The sequence below is a fragment of the Gopherus evgoodei genome, chromosome 19, assembly GCF_007399415.2.
Source record: "Gopherus evgoodei ecotype Sinaloan lineage chromosome 19, rGopEvg1_v1.p, whole genome shotgun sequence".
Classification (NCBI taxonomy): domain Eukaryota; kingdom Metazoa; phylum Chordata; order Testudines; family Testudinidae; genus Gopherus; species Gopherus evgoodei.
The window spans coordinates 14,461,722-14,478,208 of record NC_044340.1 but is presented as its reverse complement, the minus strand read 5'-3'; the positions used below and the strand labels follow the sequence as shown (position 1 = coordinate 14,478,208).

Sequence of the window (16,487 nt, the reverse complement as noted above, 5' to 3'; positions counted from 1 at the left end):
GTGCATGGAAGAATTCTTCTGTTGACCTAGTCACATCCACACTGGGGGGTTAGGTCAACCTAAGTACATTACCCAGAGTGTGACATTTTTCACAGACCTGGGCAATGTAGCTCGGTCGGTCTAATTTTTAAGCATAGACCTGGCCTCGCAGACAGCATCGCAAAGACTATTTAAAGCAGTAATCCTATGCCCCTGCCTGTTGATCACTTTAGGATCCCGCATGTAATCCTGTCTAGTCTTCATATCTGATTAGTGCCATGCTCATTCTGTTTTATTCTCCCCATCCGCAGGCAGAACTAGTAAGTAGAGCATCAGTCATGGGAGGGCTTCCTAACCTGCTTCATAGTGGGCAGAGAGAAGAGGAGAGTTGAGCAAACAGCCCTAGTTGTGTGGGTGTTACCAGGGTCCATTTCCCATTTGCACTCCTTGGGCAGTGTGTCCCACTCCAGAATACAGCCCATGTCCTTCCAGCAGTCCTTGATAGGAGAGGAAATGAGAACGGTGGATTGTTTCCCTTGACTGTTTGTTCTGCGCACTCATTGTGTCACGTCTTTGAATTACATGGTAGCATTTTCTGTTCCCCTTTTCTTTAACGCAAACCTCCTCTGTGCATCACTATTTGTGTTATTTAACCTCTGCCAGGTAATGGGCAGGGTTTGCAAGGTGGCCAAATTTAACGTGGTAAAAAGCTTGCAGCCGATTCCCCTCTCTCTTATACCAGTGTACATTTAACAAGAGTTGGTTGGAAGTTTTCTGACTGGACATTTTTCTGTTAGAAAATGCCAGCTCGCCAAAAGTGAAATTTTTTTGTGTAAACATGTTGATTTTGATGACATTCCATTTTGTAACAAAAAGCCAGAATGGAGCATCCTGATGAGGTGACAATGTTCCATTTCAACCTTTTCAGAGAAAAATGCTTTGAATTCCTATTTTGCAATGACTTGTCTTTTAATTTTTTTTAAATTCTGAAGCATATAGTGAAATATAAAAGAAAAAAGTGAAATCAGAACAATATGTTTCAGTTTTATTTCATCTAATCCAAAATGATTGTTCAAAATTTTGTTTCTCAGGAAATTTCAATTTTGTTTTTATTTTTTGTTCTGTTTCATAATTTTTAAAAAAAAAAAAATTGTGGAATTTCCTGCAAAACAGAAAATCCAGTTCCTGCACACCTCTGTGATTAATGTCAATAAAGTTATTCATGCTTTGCATGAATGTTAGAGGAAAACCAGGGCCTTTAGAGTTAATGATTGCCTGGCTTTTTAAATACCCGACTTCTCAGCTTTAACATGATGCTAATGCTGTCATTGCATTTAATATTAATAAAAGTAGCTTAGATGTTTTAATCCATCACAGCAAAATTTTTGTACACTTCTTTAATATTGTTCTCAGGTGTCACGCTTTTTGAATTGCTCCAAAACATCACAGCTAATATATGTAGCTGACTGATTCTAGGAATGTTGCTATTGCATCTGAAAAATGACATTTTGTGTCACAGATGATTAACAGTTTGAGAGGAGAAAGGCTTTTGTGGGTTTCTTTTCATTTTATTTTCAAACTTTTTTTTTTAATGCATGTGGCTACAAATATGCCATTCCTAGAACGGATAGAAAATGAACAGGTCTTAATCAAATTCATGCATGGTTTGCCACTGCCGCTTTATATCTAAAGGGAAGCAAATGTATCAACTTATTCTTGTAAGGAAAGCACCTGTAAATGGTTTGAAGTAAGCCTGCAGTAAAAGGGTTATGGATGGGACAGTTTGTCATTATAGGCAAAGCCTTCTTTTCTCACTGTGTTTGACTTTTCAGATCTCTCTACAGAGATCCAAAATGGGCTGTTTAATCACATCTTTATCTAAACTACCTTCCCTGAGCTCCAGGAAGGGACTGTTTTTGTACTTATCAAGCTGTCTCCTGTGATCTAATGCATCTTCTAAGAACCTTCCTTCTGCTAATCCAAACACCTAGAGGCAGTTCAGCCACTGCCATGACCAACTGGGGGATTTCTGGCTTTAATGTACTCACGGAAATAGTATTTCTACGTGCTTAGCTGATGCTTCCATAGTAGTAGCCATGCCATACTGTGCTGTGAACCCATCAGATTTCACAAGCTAAGCAGGGCTGGGGCAGGTCAGTAATAAGATGTGGGAATATGTAGGATGCTGCAGGAAATAGTGTTGGCAATTTCAGTAAGTGGTGTTCTCACTCGAAGTTAGTGCTTTAGTATTCCAGTGAACTCATTGCATTGCTGGAAGTGTCGTCTTTCAAAAGAGAAACAAGGCTTAGCCATTTGTGGTCAGTAAAGAGCCCACAGTGCTTTTCACAAGCGCTCAGATGTTAGACCCCTGCCAGATTCCAGCTGGGGTAATTGCATTTGTAATCCCCTTGTATAGTTTCATTTGGATTCAAGATTCTTCTTTACTTCCTGTCCCAAATTGTTGTGAGGGGTTGCTATGTGTTGCACCAGTCTTCACCTGAGGTGGATGCACTTACTGGTGTGTGAAGTGTTTTCTGTAGAGGCAAAGTTTATGTATGAATATACAAAGCGCTTGGAGATCCTTAGACATGAAAACCACTATCTTTATTAACTAGCTATATATGTCTAATCTGAACTCTGTTAGGTTTTTTATTTAAAAAAAGTGTTACTTGCTCAGACATTCATTTAAAATGTCTCTTGCAGTTGTCTGAACATACACGCCCATGCTCGTTTCCTAGCTTTCGTATAAAGACCCCGATTCATTAGGGCTTGAATCAGGAAAGCACATAAACACCTGTGTTGCAGAGTGAGATAGGTCTGTATCAAATTATATTGTGCAGTGTGCGTTGAATGCATATCTAAACTTGCCTGAGGGCAACCTGTTGAAGTGAATTCCAGATAGGTGCCTTACCTGAGAGAAGGGATTGACACCTAGTTGAAGGACTATCACAGGGGCCATCAACTTTGAATGACTCTCCACCCTGGCTTATTCCTGTGAAACAATATTTTTTCTACACTGGGGCATGCAGGTGGGGCTAGCATGACTGGGGGAGGTGGCTGGAGTTTCCCAGTGAAGCACACAGAGGAGAGACAGAGGTCTGGCTGAGAAGTGGATGCTGCTCTGTGAGGGAGGGACTTCACCTTGCCTGAACCCCTTGCAAACCTTGGATTCACACGAAGAGGTGAGATCAGCTCAGATGAGGGGGCCTTTCAGGACTTCAGCTCTGTTTCCAAGATCTTTAACTCTTGAGTGCTTGAAGAGTTAGGTGTGTGTAATTAAGAAATCCCTTGACTAAGCCTGTGGTCCTTGCTTTCCTGCCATGCTGTCTCCAAAGCAGCTAATCTAGAAGCCTGGTGTGGCCAAAACTTAGCAAGGAAGTGGAGCAGAGATCCCAGCTTGAGAGCAAAGAACTGAAAGGTATGAGGTAGGGTTATGAGAGTTGGCTTCTGGAAGAAACTGGGAGCCCTCTCATCTGGAAACTGACTAAGGAAGAAAGTCAGAGGGGGAGACAGCTTGAAAATGGAGTTCGCTGGTGAATTGCTCTGGGCTGACCAGAATGGACAGTGCTTGAATTTTATGTCTCTGTGCTAACCTACAGCCATCCAGTGCTGAGTTCCACTTGATTATTAAACCCTATTGTTTTGAGAACCACTGTTTGAGTGTCACTGCGAGTATTGGGGGAGATGCATTAGTCCCCAGAGAGTGTAGAAGTCTCTAAGCAGGACAGTGGGCAGTCTGATGGCATGAAGCAGGAGGGCTGAAGCCCCAGAGGTTCAGTCTTTGGAGGCAGTGAGACTTATGCTGAAGGAAGAGTGGGACTCCTTGGGGACCTGGCACATGGAAGGGTTTCCTCCAAGAGACTGTTCCAAAGCTGGGGGTGGAGGCATAGCACTGGTAACACAGGCGAAGATTGGTCCAGATCTTGGACTGTCAACAGATCTATAGCAATTCATACCAGCTGAGAATCTGGCCTGGAGAGTCTAGTGTCTAAACAAAATCCATCAGTTGAAGTTCCGAGTCTTCTATGCCAGTGACTGTGCTAACATCTGTGGTTCTCTGGGTCCATTTTCATCAGTCCAGTTATACCAGGGATGAATGTGGCATTATGTGGACAATTCGGCATCCTCAAGAGGGCTGTCTCTGAGCACACAAAGACCGGTGTATGTAGTAGACTTAGGAGTCCAGACATGAGCTACCTGCTGCAGTTTGTCTTCATCTGTAAAGTACCTGAGGGCTTGTCTACATCAGAAAGTTGCGGCGCTGGTGAGGGAGTTACAGCGCTGCAACTTTGAAGGTGTACACATCTGCAGGGCATCACCAGCGCTGCAACTCCCTGTTTGCAGCGCTGGCCGTACTCCCGTTTTGTCTGGGGTGTAGAGGATCCAGCGCTGGTGATCCAGCGCTGGTAATCCAATGTAGACACTTACCAGCCCTTTTCTTGACCTCCGTGGAAGGAGGAAGCCTCTGGTAATCAAGCTGGTCTCCTTCCGCGGCTTGCTCTCGCATTCCCGGAACCCCGAGCAAGCAGGTCTCCTTCCCTGCGGTTTGCAGGGTGGTTCGGGGAACGCGAGAGCAAACCGCCGCGAAGCTGGTCTCCTTCCCCGGTTTGCTCTCGCGTTCCCCGAACCCCCGAGCAAGCAGGTCTCGTTCCCTGCGGTTTGCAGGGTGGTTCGGGGAACGCGAGAGCAAACCGCGGCGAAGCTGGTCTCCTTTCCCGGTTTGCTCTCGCGTTCCCCGAACCCCCGAGCAAGCAGGTCTCCTTCCCTGCGGTTTGCAGGGTGGTTCGGGGAACGCGAGAGCAAACCGCCGCGAAGCTGGTCTCCTTTCCCGGTTTGCTCTCTCGTTCCCCGAACCCCCGAGCAAGCAGGTCTCGTTCCCTGCGGTTTGCAGGGTGGTTCGGGGAACGCGAGAGCAAACCGCGGCGAAGCTGGTCTCCTTTCCCGGTTTGCTCTCGCGTTCCCCGAACCCCCCTTGAAGCCGCCCAACAGCGCTGCAGTGTGGCCACATCTAACACCACTTGCAGCGCTGGTTGCTGTAAGTGTGGCCACTCTGCAGCGCTGGCCCTATACAGCTGTACTAATACAGCTGTAACAACCAGCGCTGCAAAATTTTAGATGTAGACATGGCCTGAGATAGGAAGACTGTTTGGGTTACAAGAGGCACTCTCCTTACATGGTCTAATCTTCAGCCTCAGGTATCTCCACTTTGTTGAATTTGTTTACACTGCAAGTGAAGAATAACTGAAGCTTTTCTGATTTAAAGTCACTTTTCCCTGACTAGGAATTGAACCCAGGCTGAGGTAGTGAAAATGCCAAATCTTAACCACTAGACCACCTTTGTTGCAGTGTTTTTTCTCTAATTCCGTAGTATGTTTCACCAAGTGATAAGCTGCCTTTTCTTCCTCTGACAATCGTAGTTGCTATGACTACTTAACTTATTCTCCCAGTCTCTTTGTTCTTGGCTACCTGAGAGACAAAGGGAGAGGGCTCGCCAAACTTTCTCCTGCATGCATGACAAAAATCCCCCCTAGAACTTTTGACTTATTCAAAGGCACACGAATAGGAGAGGGAGCCTACGGCTTCTTCCTAGATGCTGGCAGATGCCTGATACTCTGCAGAATAGTTGAACGCTCCCAGCTGTCACCAGGGACTGATGAATGTTTCTAAAACAGAATGCACAGTTTGCAAATTGCTAATATTCTTATTCAAAAAGGGCTATTCAAGAGGTATAAGTGTCTGCAAATTTCTAAGAACAGAGAAGCAAGTGCCAGATCCATGTGAAGTTGCTGGATAAAAAACATCCGCTAGTGGGTACACTAGACTGAACTGAGTGAACAAAATCAAGAGGAGATGTTTGCATGGCATTTACGCTTCCTATAAGAACTTAGAAGCCTTACTATGCATCCTGGGGACCAGAGGACTTGGAATTTGAATACTGAGTCTTTCATCTCCAGGTTGTCTGCACAAACCCAGTCCAGGTCATTTGTGCCCACCTACTGGATGTTTGGTGTCCCACATGAAATGAATTTGATTGATCTCAGTCACTTCCCCATAGTCAAAAAACACAAAACAAAAAACCCTCGATTACATCCTGGTATTTTGCAGCAGAATGGCCAGCCACTGAGTTGCTGCTGGCTTAAAGGTGGTTCATTCAGATCAACACAGAGGCAAATAGAAGGAGGGAAGCCTGATTTTCTTGCGTTGTATTGTGGACCGAGGCTTTCAGGGTATTCATTTGCCATGTTTTACCAATGCTAGACTGACACCATTTTTTTAAAACAAAGAGAAGGATGATGGTGTGAATAAATTTCCCCAGTTCACCTGGTATTATTTTATCCTGGTTTTCTAAGGTGTGGGTGTATATTTTTGTTTTGTTTGTTTTCTTGTTTTTTGCCAATTTAGGATTGAACTTTTTAGGAGCTATCTAATTTTTCATTTTTAGGATGTAAATTTCAGGGAGACTGGGATGATATCCTGACTGACTTTGTAATGCACAAGGGGTTTTTTCACCCAAGGAACTCAGAGCTCTTTACAGACATGAGTTAAACAAATCCTATAATCTCCTTGTTAGAGCTAGCATCATCCCTGTTTTACAGATGAACAGAGATGTAACACGACTTGCCTGAACTCACAGACATGGATCCTGAGGCGAGATTGGACCACTGTGATCATGTAGTCTGACCTCCTGTATAACACATATCATTTGCACTTTTCTGAATTAATTTCCTGTTTGAACTAGAGCAAATTTTTTTTAGAAAAATATCCAACCTTGATTTTAAATCGCCAATGATAGAAAATCCACCATTACCCTTGGTTACTTGTTCCAATGGTAATTATCCTTACAGTTAAAAATATGCATCTAATTTCTAGCCTGAATTTCTCCAGCTTTTAAGTTCCAGCCATTGGATCCTATTATATCTTTTCTGCTAGACTGAAGAGTCCTTTATTATCAGATTTTTGTTCCCCTTGGAGGTACTTATCAACTGTGATCAAGTCACCCCTTACCTGTCGCTTTGTTAAGCTCAATAGATTGAATCTATCACAATAAGGCGTGTGGTCCAATCCTTTAATCATTCTCGTGGCTCTTGTCTGAATCTTCTCCAATTTATCAACATTCTTCTTGAACGGTGGACTCCAGAACTGGAGACAGTGTTCCAGCAGAGGTCACACCAGTGCCAAAAACAGAGGTAATATAACCTCTCTTCTCCTATTCGATAGTCTCCTGTTTATACATCCAAGGATCACATTAGACCATTGGCCACAGTGTCACACTGATAGCTCCTGTTCAGATGGTTATTCACCAGGATCCCCAAATCTTTTTCACAATCACAGTTTCCCATCATGTAAGTATGGCTTGCGTTCTTTGTTCCTAGATGCATACGTTTACATTTGATTATGTTAAAATGTGAAATCTTTGCTTGTGCCTAGCTTAACAAATGATTGTGAAGTTAAGAATTGACTCAATGGAGTACAGACAATTCAAAGTAGTTTTTTTTATGTATCTTCTCCAAAAGGAAACAAACAGAAACCTGGGAGGAGCGCTGTTGTTGCATCAACCAATAAGTGACATATAAGTAAGCCTACAATCATACCACTTTCAGTTCTTACAACCCAAGCATGGTCAGGCCAGCCCAGTACATGGACGGAGTCTTTAGAGGAACCTCTAAGGAGCTGCAGGAAGGAGATTGGCAATTTATTAGGGAGCAGCCTGAACTTTTGTGCTGTTAGGGGCACTATGGTTTGGAGCGGCAAAGAATTAAATGACTCCTAGAACTGTCATCCTAGCCACTTGCACTGTTTCAGAAAAGTAGGGAGCCAGATTCCAATATGGGCATTGCCCCATGTCTTAATTAATCCTTACTGCAGGTTCATTGAAATGTTCTTCATTTCCTGACTTCAATCTGCATAGAGTTGTTCTTCACTGTCAAACAACTGCTGCTGTCAGTGCAGTGATGTCTAGTTATGTTATGTGACCAAGTCTTCAGCAGGGCTTAGCGTAGAACCCAGGAGTTCTGGCTCCCCACTTCCTTCTCTAACCACTAAATTATCTACTTTGTAGATTTTAAGACCAGAAGGAACCATTATGATCATCTAGTCTGACCTCCTGCATAACATTCACCTACTGATTCCTGCACTGAATCCAATAGCTTGTTGAATGAGAGTGTATCTTCTTTGGAAGACTTCCAGTCTGGATTTAAAGACTTTAAGTAAGGGAGAATCCACTGATCCCTTGGCAAGGCAACGCCAGTGATTAATTACCCTCACTGTTTAAAAGAAAAACAACATTGCGCCACGTTGAATACTTCTAGCTTCAATTTCCGGCCACTGAATCTTGACTAAATTTCACAACTGTTATGAAAGAATCATACCTCAAGACAGACAAGCCACTTAATATCTAAGAGACCACAACTTAGATACGTGACCTGTTTTTTTTTAATCAGGAAGTTCACAAATATTTGGTTCTGAAAACCTTGACAAAATGATCCTGAAGGGAAGGCAAATGAGTCTGGTGAACCAATTGGTATCCTCTTTCCTTGGAAGAAGCTCACATTCGCGCTAGTGGAGCAAATATAGCTTTGCATTTGTTCACAGGACTTCTTTGGTCTGGTTGGGGAAGAGGTAGGAGAATGGTGATATTCAATCAGCCACAGTTTTTCAATTAGCCTAGGCCTGTGATGTCTTTCAGAAAAACTCCTCACCCACATTAAATTCAGAATATCCTTCAAGGAGTCTTTGAGGCTCAGAAATGATGAAGCTGCTGGTTTCAGTCTACGGAGGCTTCACTCATGCAAATTACTCCAGAGGAACAGCCCTAGATGGGTTGGTAGGGTTTGAATTCCACCATGGAGGTGATACCAATTGGACGGTCTTTGGAACCCTATCCAGGTCAGTCATGCTATAACTGAAAGCACAAAAGGTTCCTGTTTAACCCACGAGGCTTAGGGGAAGAGAATTCAGCTTCCTGAGTGTTTCAGCATCCTGTTAATGTTATATCAAACTGTTGGCATGGATCCAGAGTGCTCACTGCCACTGAGCAGAACATGTAGTAGAAACAAACCAAATACAAATAATTTAATTCACATTATTGTTCAGTTCTTCAGAGGATAAGCTAGCAAATTTGTGCCTGTTTCTTTAACTAGGGTAATGTCCTCCTTTTAGTATCTTCCATAAACTTCAATGAAGGATGTCCTGCAGCAATGCAGGCAGAGCCAAAAAAGGTCCCGTCTGAAAAGAGAAATGGCCTGGCTATGGGGCAAAGGGACGAGGCTCTGGCTGGGGTTGGAGGAGAATGTGGTGGGATAACAGGAAAGCAGGATTATTGAGGGGGGTTCCATGGGATTGGGGTGGAAGGTTTGCTGTGAGCTTTGGACAGGAGACACATGGTGGTGATACGGGCTTTGGGTGGTGGGGATTTCACAAGGTTTGGGGTGCTGCATGGTCTGGTGTATAGGGCAGTGGAACTGTGGCACTCCAGGGAACAGGAGATGTGTTGTGGGTCAGGAACTTGACCCCTTAGGAACTACGAGGAACAGGGTGACAATGACGCCATGAAGTTCTGGGTACAAAGGCAGTGGGATCTGTATAGTGTGGGGGCATGGATGAATTTATACTCAGCCCCTGGGGATGGGGAAGAAGATACAGTAGGCATCGATGCTTACTTAGAATCTCGGATAACTCCCTATTGATTAACACGTTTCCTCTCCTGTTCTCTAATTCTCCATGGTGATCCCAGTGTGCCAGATTCTTCCGAAAGGGGTGGTAGCCGTCCTTGGACCTTCGTCGAGTCCGGCCTCAAGCTCTATTATCAGCAATATCTGTGGGGAGAAAGAGGTGAGTGAAATCCCACCAGTGGGAATATCCTGAGGCTGTCGGAGAGGCTGACTGAGCTGCCTTGCAGGGCTCCCAGAGCCCGATGGTGGCATTACATGTCCACGGGGCATTGAGCAGCTAGGTCGTACTGGAGGGGCATGAAATTTGGTCTGTCTGGGACAGGGAGGAAACCCACTCTTGAGGGGCGAAGGGGTGCAGAATAGTTCCCCTGGCCTCTTTCCCCACTCTAGTCTCTTTCTAACACATGTGACTCAGGGCAGTGTAGACTTTGCTGGAGACCCTCAGGCAGAGTTCTCCCCCCTACCCTCCCCAGTTGGGCTCTGGATGGAGTAGGTACTTGGCCGTCTCTGCTGAACGTTATCTGAATGGCCTACAACACAGCATCTCCCCTCTGATTTATTAACTGCAAATGAGATGATTATTCGCCTCCCTAGTTCCGATCCCATTAGACTTTCTGCCTTAGAGCTGCGAATGCCTCCTCTGCAGAACCAGCAGGGAAGATGTCCTGCTGCTGAGTCACTTTCTCCTTCTTAGGGTCCCAGATGGCGTCGTCTTCTTTTCTGTCTCTCTCTTCCCCCACAGATGACAGCCAAGGTCTTACTGCTGTTCCTCCCCCCATTTCTGCTTCCAGCTTCTCCTCACTGTTGCCCTCCTTCTTCTTCCTCTCCAGGGTCTGGCTGCTGCTTTTCTTCCACCAGTCCTAGGAAGACCTCTTGCTGCTTTCCCGTCCTTCGCCCTGCCATGCACACACAGACCCCAATGTGGGTCTAACTTCTGCTATGTCAGTTTCTTTCTGCCCAGCAGGGCACTTACGGAGCCTCACATCACCCTTGTATTTGAGCACCTCACAATCACTAGCGGACTTGATCCTCGCAACACTCCTGCGAGGCAGGGAAGTGCCGTTATCTGCATTTTACACCTGGGGAATTGAGACACAGGACAGGTGAAGCAACTTGCCCCAGGTAGCCCTGGGATGTCTGTGGCAGAGCTGACACTTGAATCCAGATCTCCTGAGTTCCAATCCAATGCCTTATCCACTCGGCCATCCTTCCTCTACCCATCTGTGGGCTGCAGCAAGGTGCACCTGAATTTATAATTTTAGTGCATGGGTCCCATCTTTCCTATTCCCTTCTCTTAACTCCTTGTTCTTCCTCCTATCTCATATCACATCTTCTTCTACTTCTCTGCTAGTCTCACCCCATCTCCCACTTTCTCCTGCACTATCCATCCCTCCAGCTTCTCTAGCAAAAACCCTGAACTGCCTCGTCGGTTACAGTCGCAAAAGCCAGCACCTGCTTGGCCAACGTAATTCAGCACAGAAGCTCCTGGTAGTCATTAGTTTGTGCACGATCCTCCTGGAAGATTACACTCCCTTTCTGTTTGGCAATGTTTCTTCAATACAAACCTTTTTAATCTACACACAGATTATGTCTCTGATTTAATATTTTATAAACCCTCAACTGCTGGTGTACACTGATCCGTCTGTGCTCCGGGGAAAAGAAATTGAGTTCTCTTCTTATAGTTCAACCCGTCGTAGCCTGATAACATCTTTCAGCCATTTACTGGACTCTGTCTCTGGTGCCTCCATGGTGTAGGAGCATCTGAAATGGAACACGGTAAATAGCTTATATTTGCAAATGAATTGCATTGCTTTATTTGCCTAGAATCAGGGGCATTAGATCTGGACGAGAACTGCTAGACCCAACTCCCTCAGCTACCACAGGATTGTTCCCCTGAGTATCTTTTCTAGTTGCTTGATCCATTGCAGGGTTAACTGCCTCAAGCATCCACCACTTCCCAGGCAAAGACCAATCTGCCGTAACAGATCATCAGTGTTTTTCCTGATGTTCATCTGAACTCTATGCCTCTCTGATCTCAGCCGGTTGTTTCTAGCTAGACTCCCCATGTTCCACCCTAAGCAATTCTCTTCCTCTTTTTAGAGGTGGCCCTAAATCTAAACTGGGGTTCTGGGAAGTTGTGATCCAGTCTTATCTGTCTGGTTATTGAACCTAATCCTCTCTGCTGTCATTGACACTGGTATGAATCAGGAATGACTTGTCACTGTTTTACAGTAGCACCTAGCGGCCTCAGCCAAGATCAGGGCCCCATTGTGGCAGGGGCTAAGTACAGTAAGACAGTCTCTGTCCTGAAAAGCTTACAGTCTAACCAGGCAAGGCAGGCAAAGGAAGTGCTCTTGTACCGATGGGGAACGGATGCACGCAGAGGTGAAGTGACTTGCCTGTGGGGTGCACAAGGCATCTGTGGCGGAGCCGATAGATCTCCTGAGTCACAGTCCAGTGCTTTAACCTAAAGACCGCCGTGCTGAAGTCACTGGCGATACGCTGGCGTAAAGCCACCTGAAAGGAGACAAGAATTAGACCTCCTGTCTCTGTCTTGGGCCAACCCAAAGCTGTGGATTGGAGCAGCCATCAGCTTTGTGACTTGGGCCCACCTCTTTGGGGATCGCACCCTGCAGATGTTTGTGGTGAGTTCTAGTGTACACCTCTGTCTGCGCATCTCTCTGCCTCATTAATCGTCATTCCCACGAACCTCAGACTCCATCTGCCTTCAGAGAATGATGAACAAGCCCAGGCTGTAGATGTCCTGTCTACATTAGTTAAAGGAATTTTCCTGTGGTGTACAGTCTGCTTCTCTCTCTGTTAATGGAGCCCAGGCTGAGGGCTGCGGAGTGAAATCAAGGCAGATAGCAGCTTATGACTCTTTAACTTTCCTGTTACTACCAAAACAGCTTATGCCTCCAATAAAAGCAGCCATCACAGCCCTCTAACAGCCTTCCCCGGGAGGAGACGGATCAGAGGCGTGGGGTGATAGCTTCTGGAAGTGCTGCTAATGGAAACAAAGAGGACTTGACACTGCTTTAATGAAGCAGAACCAGATGTTCCCCGTTTTCTGTTCCGTTTCTTCCAAATAATCCATGCTGTTAAAAAACAAACAAACAAACAAATCCTTTCTCTGCTAACCCTCATCCTTGCTGGTCTTCCATCGCTTCCATTCCATGTGCACCATGGGCTCCTTGGCCCCACGTTGTCCATATTCCCTGGCATGCAGCGTCTCAGTGCTGCCTCCACTCCTGTTTATGAATGGCAAATGAACTATTATTAGGACTCGTAGCTCTGATCCCTTTGGATTAGCCCGTTACTTCTCCGCAGATCAAAGAGCGCAAAGCTTTAGGCTGCTGCGTCTGTTTCTCCTTCTCCCGAGATGCACCAACATGGGGTCATGTTGTTGTTCTTTCGGTCTCTCCTAAAGGTTTCAGCGAGGCTCTTACTGCTAGACTTTCTCTAAGGGTCTCAGCTAGGGACTCCCTGGTCCATTTTTCCCCATCACTCCAAGTCAGACACTTCTTGCTGCTGTGACTTTCTCCTTCTCAGGATCCACAAGAGCAAAAACACATTTAGGATTCCATCCAAAGGCGCTGACTTTTATTTTTACCCCAGGGTGCTCCAATCCGCACCACCTCAAGATCCCACCCCAACTCCGTCCCTTCCCCTGAGGTCCCACCCTCACTCCGCCTCTCCCCACTCCTGCTCCACCCCCTCCTCGGAGGCTCCACCCTCACTCCAACTCTTCCCACCCCTGCTCAAACCCCTCTCCCAGCGCCCTCACCACTCACTGCTCTCTGCCCTCCCCCAAGCGCCTCCCACAGCCACCAAACAGTTGATCAGGAGCACCGCCGATCAGCTGTCACTGGTAAGTGCTGAGCACCCTCTGTTTTTTTCCCATGGGTGCTCCAGCTCCGGAGCACCCATGGAGTTGGTGCCTATGCTTCCATCCATTGTCTCCTCCATTCAGTAGAATATTCTGCGTAGTTTTACTGGGATGTCTTTTCTCTCACCTGCTTCCCATGTGGCACTGGGTTGACTGTTTTTTTTTTACTGGAGAAATGCATCTTCTGCAATTGACCCTTCTCTCTTTCTTTTGGTGTCTTCTGTTCTTTTTCATTTTTCCAGGTCCCTCATTTCAAAGTTGCCCCAGAGGAATTCCTCAAGTTCCAGTTCCAGCGATTCACTACCTTGAACCTCCACCCCAGCAACACCGACATCAGCGTGGCCGTAGCTGGGATCCTGAACTTCTTTAATTGCACCACTGCCTGCCTCATCTGTGCCAAAGCTGAATGTAAGTCGCCTCAGTTTGTGTGAAGCCCCTGCTGCTCCCACGTGTTTCGTATTTAATCCCCTTCTTACATCTGTTACCTCTCCCAGTTGTGTAAAAATGTCTCTAGGGTCTAGCACCAGATGGTGAAATCCCACTGGCAAGCCTAGTGTCAACTGCTGGAGGCCTGCGCTTTTCCCTGATTACAGGGGCCTAAAATAATCCATTTTACTAATGACAGGGTCTGTCCTGTCCGGGGCAAGAGGGAAACTTGCTAAAATCAGAGGCGAGTGAGAGGCCTACGGCAGGGGTCCACACCTAGAACCAAGTCCAGACATTTCCAGCAGCAGTTTGTGAGAGATGAGGGCTGGGGGGGAAGGACATTGGCTGCCTTTTGGTTTTATAGTGAGATGGATGGGTTTCCATAACGGAAAAAGCCTGAGGTCAGTTCCGGATAAAGCCCCGTTTGGAAATGAGTCTTTCTGAGACTTGCGTGCAGTCTGTGACCTAAACCGAGTGCATGCTGGATTTCGCTAACGTCCAGCCCGTTCTGGGCAATCCAGGGTGCTGACTTACTCACTTGCGCATGATTCTGCCGCCAGGCATGCCCCAGTAACTGCACAGCTCTACGCCTGCCTGATAACTTCTACACGCATTAGGCCTCTCCTCTGCTGGTTTTGTGATCCAGTGTAACTCCACTGGCATCCTGAGATTCACTCCTGATTTAGGCTGGAGTCAGCAGGAGGGGAATTGAGCCCCATGTGTTTCAATGTTAGCATGTGGGCATGTAGTTCTGGGTGGTTACTGACATGTGCGTCTCTGAGCATGAGTGCAGCTTATAATTCTGACTTTTGTGTAGAATGTGGATGGGCCCACACTAGACATCTGGGTCCAAACACCCACCTACAAACCATGGGGAAGTTCAGATCCAAACTCTGCAGTTCTGGCTCATCTCTAATGCACACACCATCACTTTATATGCATGCACCGTCCTTTTGCTGCCATGCCTTCACATGCTTATGTCTTTCCAGGTAATATCATTAAGATTGCAGCTAAGCTCACCAGATCTCGGGGCATGACATGGTTAAGGGTTCCCATTAGCACATGGTGTTTTCTTTTCAAAGGGGTAGCTGGATGCATTAGGGCTGAAGTGTTCCAGTACAAAGGAGCCTGCTGTAGGGGGTGGTGTAGAGGTGCACTGCCCTAGTGGGCGGTGTGCATCGGCACAATGCCTGAGGGAGAAGCCTAGTGCCAGCAGAATGTAAGCTAGCAGCCTGGATCTGTCCTTGCATTCTGGAGAGCAATAGGACTTCCATTCTGACCTGCTCCGGCATGGATGCAAGAAGGGTCCTTGCACCCTCTTCCCAAATTGTGCACCCGATGAGGGCCAGATCCTCAACTGAAGAAAACCAGCTGAGGATCTGGCCCAAGGTGTCTAGCGACACTGCATTGATGTTACTGCTTCAGCTTTAACTCTGGTATTTTTTTTTTTACTCTGATTTTTCCTGCTGTACCTTTAACATTGCCATGAGTCTATTTTTCATATCATCTTTTTATACCTCGTGTGCAGCTTTTCCTTATCTCCCCCCAGCGACACATGGTGCGATGCACACATGCTCGGGAACACACAGACCCATAACCAAGCACCTGACTGCACCTGCCCATCCACAAGCCGACACACTCAGGTGCCTCCCACTTAATTCAGTCCCTGGTTAATTTGATCCTTCATTTAACTGGATCGAAGAATCTCAGGAACCAAATGGCTTGTGTTAAATAATTCAACGTCCACCCTTAATTGAATCAATCTGGACAGCTTTAATCAGTGACTGCTGGATAACTCAATTGCTGGCTCCAGGAAGTTACCCCTTAGGGCTAGTGTGACCTTTAGCCACAAGGCCTGACTAGGAGGAGCCCGAGAGAGAAGGTGCCTCATGCTGCTACAGTTCCCTCATCCTGCTCTTTGCACTAGCCATTATGCTGGCACAGAGGACAGGCATGGACCATAGTCCTTCTCTGTGGGTGGGGAGCAGAAGCCAGCACTCCAAGCACAGAGACTGCTGTTAGCCACTGTCCTTGAACAAGTGCATGGGAGGGCAGGGCTTTTTGCATACTCCTTTCTGGCCAAGCCAGGACTGCACACATTATGGCCATTACTTGATAAGGAAATTCCATTTTGAGGGGCAATGCTGTTTGTTTGGGTGCGATAGCTAGAAACTCCTGCCCAAGGAACAGAGAGTCTGAACTGTTTGGTTTAACGCAGGACTGTGTGACAGGACTCCTGGGTTCTATTCCCAGTCTTGCTACCGACTCATCCTGGAAAAGTCTCATCTGGGGGCCAGTTGTCAGCTATGCTGGAGTGAACAGAAAGCAGGGCCGGCGGTACCATTTAGGCAGCCTAGGCAATCGTCTAGGGCGCCAGGATTATTGAGGGAGTGGCATTTTGCCGGGGGGGGCGGCAGGTGGCTCCGGTTGACCTGCTGCTCCAGTGGAGCTGCCGCAGGCATGCCTGCGGATGGTCGGCTGTTCCCGCGGCTCCGGTGGACCTCCCGTAGGCACGGCTACGG

At 46.6% G+C, this 16,487-nt stretch overlaps 1 protein-coding gene across 2 annotated transcripts in view; it reads left to right on the top strand.

Annotated features, from left to right (window-relative positions):
• GRIK4 (glutamate ionotropic receptor kainate type subunit 4) overlaps positions 1 to 16,487 on the top strand; it is a 276,706-nt gene that overhangs the window by 152,729 nt on the left and 107,490 nt on the right. For both annotated transcript variants that reach the window (XM_030538143.1, XM_030538142.1), the window contains exons 4-5: positions 9,713 to 9,810; positions 13,782 to 13,947. In XM_030538143.1, coding sequence (XP_030394003.1) covers positions 9,713 to 9,810; positions 13,782 to 13,947 — 264 coding nt within the window. The remainder of the gene's footprint in view (positions 1 to 9,712; positions 9,811 to 13,781; positions 13,948 to 16,487) is intronic.